General features: G+C 44.1%; 4 protein-coding genes across 4 annotated transcripts in view; 2 read left to right on the forward strand and 2 right to left on the reverse strand.

The window, feature by feature from the left end:
* Positions 1–495: 495 nt before the first annotated feature.
* Positions 496–1,172, forward strand: SARC_10249 (hypothetical protein; the record flags this gene model as incomplete). Its single annotated transcript, XM_014295712.1, has 2 exons — positions 496–565; positions 922–1,172. The coding sequence occupies 2 exons, from the start codon at positions 496–498 to the stop codon at positions 1,170–1,172; spliced, it is 321 nt and encodes a 106-aa protein (XP_014151187.1).
* Positions 1,173–1,632: 460 nt separating this feature from the next.
* On the forward strand, positions 1,633–1,863 carry SARC_10250 (hypothetical protein; the record flags this gene model as incomplete). The annotated part of the gene is made up of 1 exon (XM_014295713.1): positions 1,633–1,863. The coding sequence occupies one exon, from the start codon at positions 1,633–1,635 to the stop codon at positions 1,861–1,863; it is 231 nt and encodes a 76-aa protein (XP_014151188.1).
* Positions 1,864–7,450: 5,587 nt separating this feature from the next.
* On the reverse strand, positions 7,451–9,649 carry SARC_10252 (hypothetical protein; the record flags this gene model as incomplete). Its single annotated transcript, XM_014295714.1, has 1 exon — positions 7,451–9,649. A coding segment is annotated over one exon (2,199 nt), but the record flags the coding sequence as incomplete, so codon positions are not given.
* A 2,521-nt stretch (positions 9,650–12,170) lies between these two features.
* SARC_10253 (hypothetical protein) overlaps positions 12,171–15,693 on the reverse strand; it is a 5,222-nt gene continuing 1,699 nt past the window's right edge. Inside the window, exons 2-6 of the mRNA XM_014295715.1 lie at positions 15,428–15,509; positions 14,890–14,983; positions 14,201–14,304; positions 13,553–13,686; positions 12,171–13,003 (exon numbers count right to left, since the gene is read on the reverse strand). Of these exons, the coding sequence (XP_014151190.1) occupies positions 12,812–13,003; positions 13,553–13,686; positions 14,201–14,304; positions 14,890–14,983; positions 15,428–15,509 (606 nt within the window). The 3' untranslated portion in view covers positions 12,171–12,811. The remainder of the gene's footprint in view (positions 13,004–13,552; positions 13,687–14,200; positions 14,305–14,889; positions 14,984–15,427; positions 15,510–15,693) is intronic.

A 15,693-nucleotide genomic window follows, 5' to 3' on the forward strand; every position in this document is an offset into this window, starting at 1 on the left:
CCCGTGAGGAGTCGCGAACGATTGCGATACGGCGAGAGATGAGGTAATCAGACTGGAGATAAGAAGGAACGCGGTTCAGAATAAGTCAACCATGAACAATTATGAGATCGTCGCGAGACTATACGATGTAAGTATATACTTTAAGGCACGAAACTGGAGTGTGAATACATATCATGTCCGGCCAACAGGCAAACTTCGCCGAAACAGTTCAGCAGACCGTTCTGAAAACACGAACAAGTACACCGATGTGGCCTCTAGGCAGAATATGCGCGCCGATGATACGATACATCCGTATACGGGCCCAACTGAAGCCGACACAGATAAGGCGATTATGTATGGAGATACGGCACATTGTGGCAATATTATCAATACACACGATTGCCCGTACAATGGTAGCCAGTGCGACAGCGGTGGCATTGGCTCACCGCAATACCTGTCTTCGAGACGCACAGACATTTCAAGCAATCGGCTGTTGTAGAGACGCACACATATCACATGGGAAGGCTTAAGAGGACCAGTATCACACACCGAACGAGTCGTGAGCACGGCATCTGCAATGAAAGAGGTAAGGGGCACCTCACCATACACAGATGCTCACATACAGAGCCATCAGTCGCCTGATGTAGGAGAGTGTGGCAATTCAAATGAGATCTCATCATGCACCGAGGTAATTACAAATAGTCACTATGTAATGTAGGCCTTCATCTACTGATCCCGCATTGCGAAGTAAGGTAGATCAATCAACGAGTATGGGGCCGACTAATTAGTCGCATTCGCTTGCCGATGCTAATGAACCGTCTATTGAAATGCTCGACCACCTTCACATACAGCCCCCGGCCATGTGGCCACCAAGGGTTCATAGAAGTCATAGCGTACACGCGTCTACAGTAGCATCACCGTTATTGTCACCCACTTCATAAGCCACAAGTAAGGTCTCATCCATCAACGGTGTGAACGATGACTACAGTGGTGTTAGTGTAGCGCTCGATTCTGACGATACTCGCGCGGAAGGCATGCTGGATGGCTCGTATGTCGAGGAGAGGAATGGTATACCTGACAAGGACCCCACCGGCAATATCGCTAGAGATGTGTCCGATACAGTGGGAGGTGTTCATAGTCACATCTCTGCGTCTGATACTGCTAGCGAAGTCGGATATGAATCTACAAAATGAGATTGCCCAGGGGTGGGAGGCAGTGTAGATCTCTTGATTTGGATCCAAGATAGCTTCAGCCGCATTGGTAGGCCTGAGACAGGGACAGACGAGATGGAGAACTCTGTGGTGACATGTGCAAGTTCTGAGAGAATTGGGAAGGTGATGATTACCGCTATAAATGTGGGATTGATGGTGGTAGCGAGAGTGGGAGTGATATCCTTGGATTGGTACAGTCGCACAATGAGAAATTTAACGGAGAAACTGCACATGGCGGTGGTGCTAGTGTGCGGAAGACTGGTCGGAGGAAGAGTGTGGTCATAGCACGTGACCACAGTGATATGGAGCGCTATGCTGGTGTAGGCGCAGTGAGCAGATTCATGCGCAACGGAATGATTCTGAACACGAGCACATATGCGTACATAGAAATGTACATGGAAATGCACATGAACCACACGAAAAGGGCCACGCTTAGCTACACATGGGCGCACACCGTGTGATAGGGGATGCCTTGGAGCGAGATAGTATCGGAACTACAACTGACAGTGGCACTGAAAGTAACTTATTAGGCACAGACGGGAGTGAGGATATCAAGGCCAGTGCATACCGTATGTTCTTCGATGATTCTGTATCCCAATTCTCGGTGGAAGAAGCCTTCCTGGCCCTTGCAGGCGACAAATATCTCGAAATGAATCTAAACGACGACCATTAAATCGCCTCGTAAGTTGACATTTACCCGCTACAAGCCCGCAAGCTGCTGTCCTATACGTTCCAGCGTACCTTAATTTAATGCTAGCAATAACAATAGATTTCATCAGGCTCAATAGGCTGGCAATAGCAGGATTGCATAAAACCAGCAGGATATCGTACGAATGGGCATCGATTCGAAATACCGTGTACAGAGTTTAGTGTATGCTCGCGAGAACGAATGGTTTTCATACTCTGAATTTTATACGGGGCTCTTATATATGATGTCGTCTGCCAATGTACGCGTATACAAGTGTAGCATAACACAACGTCATACACACGGAAGCTTTAACACGAGCATACGATTATCTTTCTAAACAATATGATTGACAAAATGGTAGTCAGGTTTGTTTCAAGAGAAATATTTCACTACGCATATGCTGTCTTATATACATATGAATATGTAACCGTAGCAATTTAAATGTGTAGCGATGTAACTCTGCGCGAGTGTGCACCCGCGTCATTTTTCAGGCCTGTTTTATTCAGAGACCTTAGAACCTGTACAAACACTTGTGAAGTATTTGAAAATAATGGGCAATACTACACTCACACAGCTTTATTGTACATTCGGTGCTGTTGCACGAATCACTTTTCGAATCAACCCCAAACGGACACATTTCAATTATCCGCTCGTTCAATCATTTATCACGCTAAAGGGTGGTATTTGTATGTCTATGCTCTGTTTTTTTGTTTCTCCTCCGCCTGCTTGGCCGCTGTGATAGTAAACCCTCTCTAAAAGGTATACCATTGAGGAGTATGTTAGCTATTATCGACCACGCAGACACCCACCTCCATGGGACTCGCTTCCGCGTCTTGTTTCTCAGTGTTCTTCTTCAGCTAAGAATCGAGTCGGACTGTTTCCGATGTTGTAACGATTACATTACGTACTAGAGTACCCTGCTCTTAGAGGTGTATGGAGCCCGTGTCGACGGATTGTTTGTCTGAGGGCGGCACAGCTTTTAAGGAGATCAACTATCTTCACCCCTGGTTCCCTGTATGGATAGATGGTATTCTGCATCATCTTACGGCGTTCCAGAGCTGTCTTCCTTTCACCAAGCCTGATTGTTGCTTATTCGTGTACATCTAATATGCATGTACTTGGTGCATGTGCACTGAAATATCCAGTTTCGACAGCGATATGCAAAACCGAAAGAATGGAGTGTGAAATCATCCTGTTACGAACACACGCATTTGCAAATACCCTTCGCTTTCTCTGGTTTCTTCCCCGTCTACCTGTCGGTTGACTGTAGGTTGATGGAGTCCATTGACTACCTAGATACTGGCGCTCGTTGGCCATCGCGAACTGATTGTCGTACCCCGTTGATGTAAAATTGTACGCTATGAAGCAACAGAATATATGAAATATTTAACAGATATATATAGAAAACGAGTCTTCTTTTTGTTGATACTTGGCATTGATTACGTGCTCATAGTATCTCACCTTTGTGATTTGAAAACTATGTTTCATCTCATATGCATACGGCTTTTCTTATATCACTCTGCTCTTTTTTATGATTCGTGGGTGAATCACACATTCGAAAACATGTTAACATAATGATAGATACCACAGAGTGGTGTACGCGACGTAGTAGACTTCCCCAGAAAACATACACAAGCAACACAGACATTCGCCGTATATTTGACGGAACGCATGCCATTCTTTCTGTGAATACATTACTACATTGTCTCTCGTACATTTTTGAACCCATAAAATGAAGCACATTAGTACGGGTCTCGATAAAATTAAAATTTCCACAACAACATGTCACACACCCTGAGCATGATGAGTGATAGGTGGCCTGTTGTCGATCGGTTGCACCAACTGAACGACAACGGGATTAATGGTTTATTGAATGGTTTCATAAGGGTCAAAAGGTCAATTCAATTTATAGTCAGCTCCTGATAGTACAGTTGAGGTCCATTAAAAGGTGTAATTGGTTGTTTGTACCAATACTTGTTTCGGAAAGGCTTTTACAGATAGAATATATACAGTTAATATACACAATAGGATGTTGCCATACACGTAGTTGACTTCCAGGGCTTGGACTACTCAAAGTTTTTGTATAAATAGAATAAACTATGACTGAACTAAATTTAGCGTTCTGAAAGCCTTGATACTGAACCATTGCTGAGGCACGGCATAAGTCGCAATCCGCTAGTGAATCGATATTCTCTTTGTATACATTCGATTACCGGAAAGTAAGCAGGAAACTAAAGGCCACAATCCTGTATGTAAAGGCCGCAACCCCATATGAAGTACTCCCCATGCTGATATCCTTCCTCTAACTCGTACCCTTACAAATTATACGATGCTGATTGTTCTGACAAGTTCATAGACCAGAATAGGATAGGCAAATGCAATGCATCCCCCCCTTCTGCCCGCTCAGACTAGAACAAGTGCCGTACCTGTGGGTCGCCTAGATTGTTACCAAGTGTGTCATTCACGAGGCATCGGCTGTACTTTAGCCAGAGGAACGACAACTGGGAGGAATGTGTAGTTTGTTACATACCACTTGAGTCAAAGGCTCCATGAAAACGGTTTTACAGATAGGTATATAATGGGATGATATTGAGAAACACGTCATGATATTCACTGTGCTGGAAAAGCAAGCCAAACGATCTCGAATTTTGTTGGTTGTTTAATCATTTTACTATCATTCGTGATGGATTCTCTTAACTAACCATGTGTATATATAGCGTATAGAATACTTAGCAAATAGAACGAGCCGCAAGCGAGACCCGCGATTTAGCATACTACGAATGACGACAGATGTAGAACACTTGACGAAACCCTCCAGAAAGAGTACTCGTGCACAGCACGTGTTTGCAGTGCAACAATTGGTGGCAGGCTACATACATATTCCTATTAGTATTTTCACTTCGCTGCGGGTCCAACCCTTCATAACACTCGTATGTCTATCGCAGGTGATTTTATACGTTCAATAATAGTCGCAAAACAAAGAACGGTATTGCATAAGACGAAGTCAATGGTCGACACAGACAATGCTCACCGTATTCACATACTCTTCCTGATATATAACTCTGCTAGGCAACTATACAACTACTGGGGAAGTGAAAATCTTCTTGTGTTCAACAACCAACGTAAGTACTGTACTCAGCAAAATAATACGTGCAAGGGAAGTATGTGTGTTTGCTCATACATTTGTGCGTATGCGTCTGCATATCTACTATCCCACTATTATAATGCTTTCCTCAGCTTCTATAGTCAACACATTTTCATATACGTTGCCACCCAATCCTGTAGCACACTCGGCGCTCTTCGAGTGCACTCACTTGCTGTAGCTCAGCGGTTGTCATTGTTTCTGGCTGGTATGTGTGTAGCGTCTCCGTTTGATACGTGCGGGTTAATTCCGGTGGATACGTATTCGCTGAGTCGTACTCTGTCGAGTGCTGATCCTAAACAGGTTGAGACTCGCGAGGAGTTCATTATTTTAGCAAAAGGCTTAGACGTGCACCTCATTTCGTCGCAAAACAACGGTAAAAGGGTCCGGAATTTTATAACAGCAGAAAACCCCATATATAATTATATTTAAAAAAATATGAGACTTCAGAAAGCAACACGTAACAGCTTTTATAATCGAACTATATTACTTTCCATGCATGTTAATTAGCTACGCGTGTAGTTCATTGTGATGTATATGCCAGAGAACATCGACTCCGACAGGCTTTATGTTGGCCAAGAAATATGCTCCCTTATTCAATAGCAGGAGTTCACCAGCAACGAATACGATGGGGAAGAATGAAACCACACCAGGCGATAATCCAGTAATGGTTCCATTCGTGAGCTGTAGACATTACTCCTATGTAAGCTGAGGATGATACATGAACGTGGGCTGTAACGATACTCACATACATACTACAGTTCTTATGAACTTCTGAGCAGAACGCTACTGCTCCTGAGCTGCAGACGTACCGTACGAACTTCTGAGCTTAAAACATCATCAACTTTTGAATCGATAACGATCACTTACCCGTGAAGCACTGCTTTGACTATTTAGCGCCGTTCTACTGATGTAATCCGCCACTCGCTGCACACGAGCGAACTCGACCTGCAAAGGCCGATTGTGTACCACTACATCGTTCGACTGATTATTTACATTCACAATTCAGAGTTTGTCAATAAAGAGATGCGATAAACGGCGTGTGAAGTACAAAAGCAGCAAGGAGAAAAGTACGGATGAGAAGGCATGCGAGTCCTTCCGGGAATACATCATCACCCCCTTGCGTTGCTGGGAGTTTTAACTCAATGAATCCACTACAATCTGCCTATACGTACCTGTGAAACCAAAGCCCTAGCGTTGAATTCTCCAGCCACAGTGCAAAACCCATATCCCTTGGAACTGATGCATATCAATTACAACTCTCAACGATGAGTATGCTCGTTATCAGCTATGCTGTACGTCTAGAATTTTGTATATTAATTGCTGCAACTACAATGTACATATTCTTTGTTAAGACGTGTACCAGTGAAACCACTTTGAATACCGATACAATCCCTCGCACAGACGATGGTCGACTTCGTTCTCAATAACTATGCGCAAAAATAACGGGAAATTACCACTGGCAATAGTCACGCACAACTTATTGAATTTGCCTCCCACGTTATCGCGACACCCAAATCCCACTCCCACTCCCCTATATACCCACCTACACGTACATATGTGCGCGTACAAAACCTTCTTCGTTTCCAAATGCGCGAAAACACATACTCCCCGAGGTCAGTGCGGCACAAGCGAAATCCCATGAAACCATTGAGATTGTGCAGCAGGCCGACGATAACATCTTCAGGGACCATGTAGGGAATATTGCCAACGTATACGTTCACTACGGTTGGATAGCAAGGGTTAGTAGAAATTCGGACCAGACCATATCAAGCACAAGCATGCATTTAACTATAAAACATTTATATATACAAACATACATACCCATATTTGTCCATTTATGGCTGTGAGTCAATGTCTATAAGATAATGCAAGACCTCATCAAGAACATTACATCTGTCTAAACACATACTCAGATCGACATCTGGCCCATTCGAATCCACTTGGCACTGCGGCACCATTCTGAACGGTTGTGAGGACTGAATTTCTGGTGGTGGAATATATTGCGAGGAAGTCGCGAGAACATGTTCGTGGTGGTACGTATGTACCGCATCCTCGAGAGAGGCAAGCTGAGAAGGGGTATACTGATCATACTGCATTCGTTACCGGCCGTTGGAATGAAGACAGCATGTCCCAATTCAGTACGCGTTCAGTCAAAGATATTGGATAAGTACAGAGGTATTGAATGGGGGGAGGGAGGGGGACGGGATTTACAAGCTATGACTGACCTTTGCGTCCTCACTGCAACGATCCAAGACTTCAGAAGCAAAAGGCGAAGCGATAGTACAGAATAAACCGTAGCTTTCAATAACAACTACAACACCAAAAAGCGTATTGAAACTTCCAGAAGTCAAATTCAAAAAACATCCGACCTATAACAACAAAGAATTTCTACAGATGGGGCGAGAATTGGCAGAAACAATAGTATACCTGGCTACGGTTAGCACCGGCATGTGTACCCCTGCAATAGTCTTCGGGAAGCATTCTATCAGAAATGAGCCCCACACTAGGTGCAACCCCGTACCCTTGGTTGAGTCTCATGGGCGCTGGGTTGTGATGCTCACTTACATCGTAAGCATCCGTTCTAATATAAATCTCTGGTGCATTGTAACCTCCCGGTAAGTTGAGGTTTTGGTCTGTGATGTATTGCTCAGCTGCCAGGCTACGCACTGGCGTGTTGCACTCACTGACTGCATTGTATCGATCTGATAGGATGCCTTGTACCGATGGGCTGTGATCCTTTGCTGCACAGTACTTCTCTGAGGTGGCATGTTGGACCTGTGGGACATACGACCTTGCCGTATCGTAGTGCTCTACATGCCCGGGATTTGTCTCGTCGCACTCCATGTCACACTGCTGGCTCACAGCCGCCTCCAAACGACCAATGGGTGCAACCTCATCCACCACATCACAGGCGACAACAGTATGTGCACTAGACCCCTCTTTGTACAGTTCGGGTGTAGCTAAGGTGGTGGCTGGGTTGCTCAACTGCCTACCATCCTTTCCCACCCGATCACCGCACTCAACAAGTTCATCCTGCAGCTCATTCTCTTCTGCAGAGCTTGCACTCTCATCGTCGTGCACAATATCGACTGAAGGTTGCTGTCTGTCTGCACCAGATGTTCGTGATTCAATTTCATGTACAGGCAGTATCGGACTACCATCCCCCTCATCGAGCATATATGCGTCCATCATCTCTTCATCTTGGTATACACTATCCTCATCACTTGCACGGTTCGACTCCGTCACATCCAACCCATCCGAGTCGCATGATGTGTGGGCTGAGCCCGTTAGTGTGCGTAAATCATGAGAGAGCTGATCTACTTCACCCTTTGCCTGCGTGATACACTCGCCCTGTTCACTCATCACACCTGTCTCGTCTGCGACACCCTCATTTGGACGGTATATGTTCGGCGCAGAAGCATCTGAATCTGTCTCATTACATACCGTCGTAGATTGCAGTGAATGTTCCTTCTGCTTGTCTGACGGTATAGTGCCAGCTCCCGTAGAAGCCGACGCGTCATCCCCCGTGACACTCTCAAGATCGTGTCTAACCGCCGACTCGAGACTCTCTCGCCGTAGCTTGTGAGATGTCTGGCGGTGTTGTGCCACCGGTTTTGAATACGGGCGAGGTCGTTGTGGTAAGGTGGGTATCTCCACTGAAGTCCCTGATGCGGATGAATGTACCATACTCTGTCCCCTGTGTACCTCCTTGACTGTCGGTATCTCCTCAGGGCGATCACACTTTATGTTACTGATTGATAGACCCTCGGTCGACTCACAGGGTGCACTTGTACCATCCCTAGTGGCGGCTGTCTTTAATTTTCTTTTCTTTTTCTTCTTCTTCCGTTTCTGCTGCGGCTGCGTGGTAGTCAACAATATATCCTCATCGACCGCAATGGTTTGTTGTGCGTCCTCGATCGCATGTGTTCCCATAGCTTCAAATGCATCCACCAGCGTAGACTCAAGTGTTTCTCCCGGTATCATCTCACTACAAGTGGCAACAGTAGTCGCGCTCTCCGTGACCCGATAATTCGCAAGCTGAAGTGGTTCACCATTCGGGTCGCCACCATGGTGTACGTCACCGGTGGTTGCATAAGTGGCAGAGTTTTCCAAAGGCGTGTCCTTCCTACTCTGATCCGTCTCTGTACCTTGCTCACCATCCGGAGGTACACTTCGTATCTTTGAAGTTCCTTCACCCACTCCATCCGAAGGTGTACAAGTATCTGTGGCATTTTGGCGAGTGTCGCCTTCTTCCATCACACTCTCTGAAAGAGCACAAGTGTCTGTAGCATACTCCAGTCTGCAGCCTCCTTCAGCCGGCGCTGTTTGACGCCTTGAAGGATGCATCACCAGCGTCATGGGTAGGGGCGGCACATTAAACCCAAGATCTCTATCGTGAGTATCTTCATTGACTGAGTCCTTGTAATCGGATGAATTTATCGGCACCCCGGAAGATTTACTCAGCGCCGCAGCTGCAGTATCTAACCATATCACATCAGGGAGATCTCCGTAGGTTGTAACCGTCGAGGTATTCGCACGTTGTTGCTTTGAGGCTTTCGCCGCACGCCTCCGAGCTGCTTGCACACGAGCCTTATTCTTCTGCTTAGCCCGGCTGCAACTCACCATAGTGTGGCGTGTGGTTCTGTGGACACTCTAATGAACCGATCACAGTGAAGTAGCCATATGAATCATCTTTTTCTAATAAATGTATGTCAGACATGACACTTGCAGATGAATAAATCTGGCCGAAATGTTTGGAATACGTATCGAACTCAGGCTGGAAGTACAGGCTGCTGGTGAGATTCGGTACAACGTGCTATCATTGTGGTCAGCTGAGAGTGTCTTCGTATCTCTAGAATAGATTAAAAATAGGACTAGTCTATAGTTCGTCTAATTTAGAAATATATTTTTCGACTAGGTATTGTGGAAGTACTTGCTGCGAGCTATCGTGTGCGCGTGCGCATGAACGTCCAAATATTGGTTCACCACACACTGGTTTACGTCACATTCGCACCCGAAACCACTACATCATCATGCCTAAGTATTATATACTTACGGCCACTGTAGGATGCCAGTGACATTCACACGTGTGTGTGTTTTTGTGTGTGTGTATGTACCTGCATAGAGGTCAGACCACTGCTTAGCACACGCACATTCATCGCTCGCCCAATTGAAAGTAATACACAGTAATGTACAAGAATATATGCTATAAGTACTGGCAATGTAGTACTACTGCCCCAGCGATGTAAGTGTATGATGATCTATATACAAGGTCCGCATGTAAACTACAAGACAATGACAGTGCGTTTCTTCATGCCATAACTCAGGTCTTACCCTCTCGAGTGAACCACTTGTTATGTTGGAATAGGCGTGGTTGTGCAATCAACGTTCACTATGCAATCTTCAAGTCCCTATTGCCTACTGATAAATACTGCCCTCTAAACCACTACACCATCAGTACTTATCTAACAAGTGTGATAGAACACAGGGCTACAGGCTTCTGTTAATATGATAACAGGAGTGAATATGTACGACTTACGTGTGTATGCTGGCTAGTATTTGTATTAAATACCGGCTATCAACTACAGTAGAGTTAGTAGCAGGGAAGGCAGTGTTACGTGTCAAAAGCCCGCCAAAATTCATATCTGTAGTATCATAGCCAACTTGTTATCAGTTGGCTATGATAAATATTTACATACTCTAAAATACATAAATGATTTTTACTCCTCTAATATTTACTTTTATACCATGACACTTTTATTTATTTTGATTCTTTTTAATTTCATATTTGCTACTCTCCTCTCTCTCTATGTAAATAAATAGAGAGAGAGAGATAGAGAGAAAATAAAGAAAATATACCTGAACGGACTGAAGTCCGTGTTATAAATACATAGCTTCCCCTACATAATGTTGCATTTAGGAGGCTATACCCAGGCTATACCCAATGATACTTTCTTCCCCTACATAATGTTGCATTTAGGAGGCTATGCCCAATGATACATTCTTCCCCTACATAATGTTGCATTTAGGAGGCTATGCCCAATGATACTTACTTCCCCTACATAATGTTGAATTTAGGAGGCTATGCCCAATGATACTTTCTGCTTGACCACATCATGTAGAGCTTATAAGCCTAGAGCTCACATGCCTTATTCTAAACATCGTGCGATTCTTATTCCTTTCTGCTCGATCTCTACTAATAAATTGATATATAGCCGATTAAAACAAACAGATCTCACATAGCTTATACAGTATAAGTGCGATTTTTATGTACCTTTTGCTCGACCACCACCAATATCCGTCATGTAGAGCTCGCATGCCTTGTAGCCTAATACTAAAAAATTAACAATGTGCGATTCTTATTCCTTTCTGCTTGACCTCTACTCATAAATTGATATATAGCCGATTAAAACTATCAGACCTCACATAGCTTATACTATATAAATGCTCCATATGTACTTTTTGCTCGATCAGAACAAAGTTGTGATTCGATGTGATTTGGATGGATAGATAGACCTTGCTCGTATAATATACAAAAATTTATACACCTGCTTGTTTGCTACTTAACTATTTTCTGGATGTTCAAATACAGCTAATATGGCAATAGTTTCATCGTTTGTCTTACGGAATATATGTTACTGAGCGATGCTCCTATCTAGAATAAATTGAATACTGCGAGTATTTAATATATAATCTCCCCTGTTTATACGACGAAACAAACGAACGTGAACAGAACAAATCAGGCATCTATTGTTAATTGTCGATGAAGATTGTCGTCAAACCGAGCTTTTGCCGCATGCGCTGGCTAGTATATGTATGTCTGACTATCGACTATTGTAGCAGGGAAAATAAAACAGGCATCGGCAATAGTCTCGCAAAAAACAGACTATTTCGGAGGCAGAGTATTGATGTGCACTGTTTTAGGGTTTACCAGCTATGTACTGTAGACGAGTCGATCATGTACGCCTATATTCAGCTTCACGATTTCGTGTTATATCACATACAATACGAACTCCTCACCTATATTTTTGATATCTTCAGTACAATAAAATATAGTGAAAGTTTGTGATGTAGATTCAGGTACTGAACGTGGTTTGCAAAACCACGTAAAATTCAATCAAAGTATGTGGTGAAGCCCTGAAGATGGTATGAAACCTGTCAATGACCAGGATATAATGCCAATTTTATTGCAATTCATAGCAAATGAGTCCCGAAGACTGGTCAGTGACATCCGTATTTATACCATGTCCTTGACACTCTCGGCCATATATGTTCGAATTGTGAGTGAAGATATTCACTACACTGCGTGCTGAACTAAATACAAACATCACGTTCTGATAGTCCACCACGGGACCATGAGAAAAGACGCGCAGGCCAGCCGCCTTACTAGCTGGCACATGCCTTGCAGAGGTTCGCATGCGAACAGGTTGCAACACACGCATACATGATGCGTATGTAGGTTGGAACTGTCTCCTATGACGCATTGATCTGCAACACCATGATCGCATTATAACGACAGCAGTGAATTCCCTGAGCTGCATACGGGCGATTGATCAGCCTACGCATATCATTAGAGCCAAGCTCCTGACTCTGTTGATAAGTAATTAGTCAAAAATAGGGGAGAACTACGGCCGTATATGCTGGCTTTATGCTGGAGTATGACTACCTCGAGGTGCTGTACTATCATAGGTACTGCACGAGACACTACTGTGTAAACCTCGCAACGTTTCATTAGCATGATACCCGCTCATACATAGGAGCGGAGTACAATACTCTCCAGTACAACCCCTACCAGGGCATGGGTGGCAATAGGTTCTTTGGGTTGAAAAACCACAGTATGCCCCACCCCGTCCTTATGCCGTATGTCTCCGCCATGCACTTGTGCACAGGACGTGTCTTAAACAACTCATCCACGCGCTGGTACGCTTCGTGTTCCTTTGACCGTCCCAGATGCAAGGAGTGCAGTTGCGGATCCACAATCTGAGGCCAGAGAATGTATAGTAAAGTGCGTTTAGTGGAGAGTTGATGTTTCTACGAGTATGGGCGAGTGTTGACCGGGAGATCCTTCTTAAAAGTATTCGTATGATACTCCTCAGCGTTGCGAGAGTGACATATTTTTGAGTCGGCTTCATTTGGTGTGTAACAATGTACGAATGCTGACGGAGCACGCAACAAACAAGCACCTCACACTGTGATCCCAGTATGACCAGCATCCGACAGCCTACTTCTCTACAACCAACACACGCATCAGTATTACACACATGCGAACAAAAGCTACATCATAGCTAAACAAGGGTGTACGAGAGGGGTATAGCAGCAGACAATCGCCGGTTCGTGTCGCTGACCTGTCTACATCTGACATCGTTCTCATCGCTACCCAGCGAACTCACCCACTCCTATACATACAGTACCTTGTAGACAGTCATAACAGCCACAGCGTAATCTTCACCCCCTCCTATATATACAGTACTTTGTAGACTGTCATTACAGCCACAGCGTATTCTTCACCCCCTCCTATACATACAGTACCTTGTAGACAGTCATAACAGCCACGGCGTATTCGTCTTGGTATTGCGTGGTGACCACTTGTCTCGTGAGCTCTATAATTTGCTTCACGGCCTCATTTCCCGCAGGGAGCACTTTGTATGTGGTCGAGAATGTCCCTGCAAGCCAAAACGTAGTCCGCAATCAATTAGTATGCGGCGAGTCAGTGTCTTACTGGATTGTGTAACCCAAGATTAAGCCCCGCCTTAAAACAGGGAATCGAGCCCAAACATCCAGGTACTGGAAGGGTTCATAGAAGTATATTCTCAAAATACTAGCGGTCGGGAATTCTCGCACGAATTTATTCCACTTTAGCCTCGATTGTGAGTTGAACTAAACGCAGATCGTATCACATTTGCACTCAGATCAGGGCGCAGGTGAGGGATATAGTTACGATTATCCGAGTACAAACCGTACAAATGACACTACTGGGTACGGCACGATGATGTCACGCTAGAGATGAGTCATGCATCAATGAAGGGATCTAGAAGCGCGTGACAGCGTACGCGAATACGGTTACCTGCGCGGTCAGCTGACGTTACAAGCACGTGAAAAACAGCACACACATGTAAAAATACAAAGTGTATGCACATAGATATATATAAAACTCTGTCGTCGGGCAAAACTCGCTACTTTTTTCGTCTATGAGTAGCCCTTTGTGTACAAGCACTTCTGCAACTCGCTTTTCTATATCCGGGAATTGATGGTCACCTTTCAGTACTAGACCACCCTCTAACCTGCAAAGCAATGGATACAGAATATGTGTATGGCTTTGGTATGTAGTGTGTCTCATTGATTCGATCTGAAGGAAGAGAAGGCCGATCATAAGAGAAAGTGAAGTCCATTGCATCGACAAAAGTGTTCTCTGAGTGGGTGGAATATGATATTTCCGGTGTATCCAAGCGAACTCAGACATAGCTTGTAAAAGGCAACTCACACTAAATCTATTGCGTGCATATAGAGCACCACAACAGCAATCACACTATACTATTATCACTTCACATAATGACGAGAGCAAAGGGTAGATACATGAAGACACTTAGAGGAAAGAAGTCCTAGCCTGTATTCAAGCAGACCATCTACACATACAGCACAAACTCCAAATGAAGCGAAAGGTGCATCTGACTGCATTGACAGTCAATGAGCACACAGTGGATCGTGTAGCGAGGTTGGAACTAACATCAACGCTACTACTGCGATCTTACGTCACATACATGTACAACTATACGTTTATGTGTATACAATTTTACAGAACCAAGTATGCACAGATTCACACAGGGCAAATAACAAGCACAAAAGTAAATGGTGTGTTTGCTACATACCTGCCTACCCACGCCGTCGCCAGCCGAGGGTGTCTGTCTGCTGAAAGGCAATCTGATAACCGCGCGATCAGCTCATCCTTCCTGTCTTTCACCACTATGTATAATTTGAAAATCATATTCAAGGGTGATTAGAGTGTACCGCCATATTGTGTGGTAAAATAGCCTCGTACGAGAACAGCAGCACGCTTCTAACTCTAAAAAATAAGAATAGGATCATATGGTTTAAAAGAGATACTATCGCACCACATATCTCGGCGTTGGCACTGCAACATAACAGCAGATTCTCTGAATCGAATCGCTATCTGCCTCCGCTGTCATCATATTACACATACACAACGGCAAAATGTATATAATGTGTGCTTGGTCGCCCGAGACTCCACAAGAGAGTAGAAAGATATTCTTATAGAAACTTGAAAACCCCTTTCAACCTCCCACGAACGGCGAATATGCTGACTATCACGCAGCATGGCGATAGAAAAACTGAACTAAAACTAAATTTTAGTAAGGAGGGAAAGAATAAAGCGGCTAGAATACATACCAGACGAAGGAGAATCGATAGTTTTGAGGTAAACATTGGTGCCCCGCATTTCGTATTGAGAAAACATGCCATCGAGAACACCCTAGAGATGAAGGATTATTGAATTAACAGTCAGAATATTGTCAGCAAAACAAGTTCTGGGACTAAACATCAAAAAGAGAAAAAGCTACGCATAACGCACAGCTCTATATGTGTATATATATATATATATATATATATATATATATATATATATATATATATATATATATATATATATATATATA

Source organism: Sphaeroforma arctica (genome assembly GCF_001186125.1).
Source record: "Sphaeroforma arctica JP610 unplaced genomic scaffold supercont1.1184, whole genome shotgun sequence".
NCBI classification, from domain to species: Eukaryota; class Ichthyosporea; order Ichthyophonida; genus Sphaeroforma; species Sphaeroforma arctica.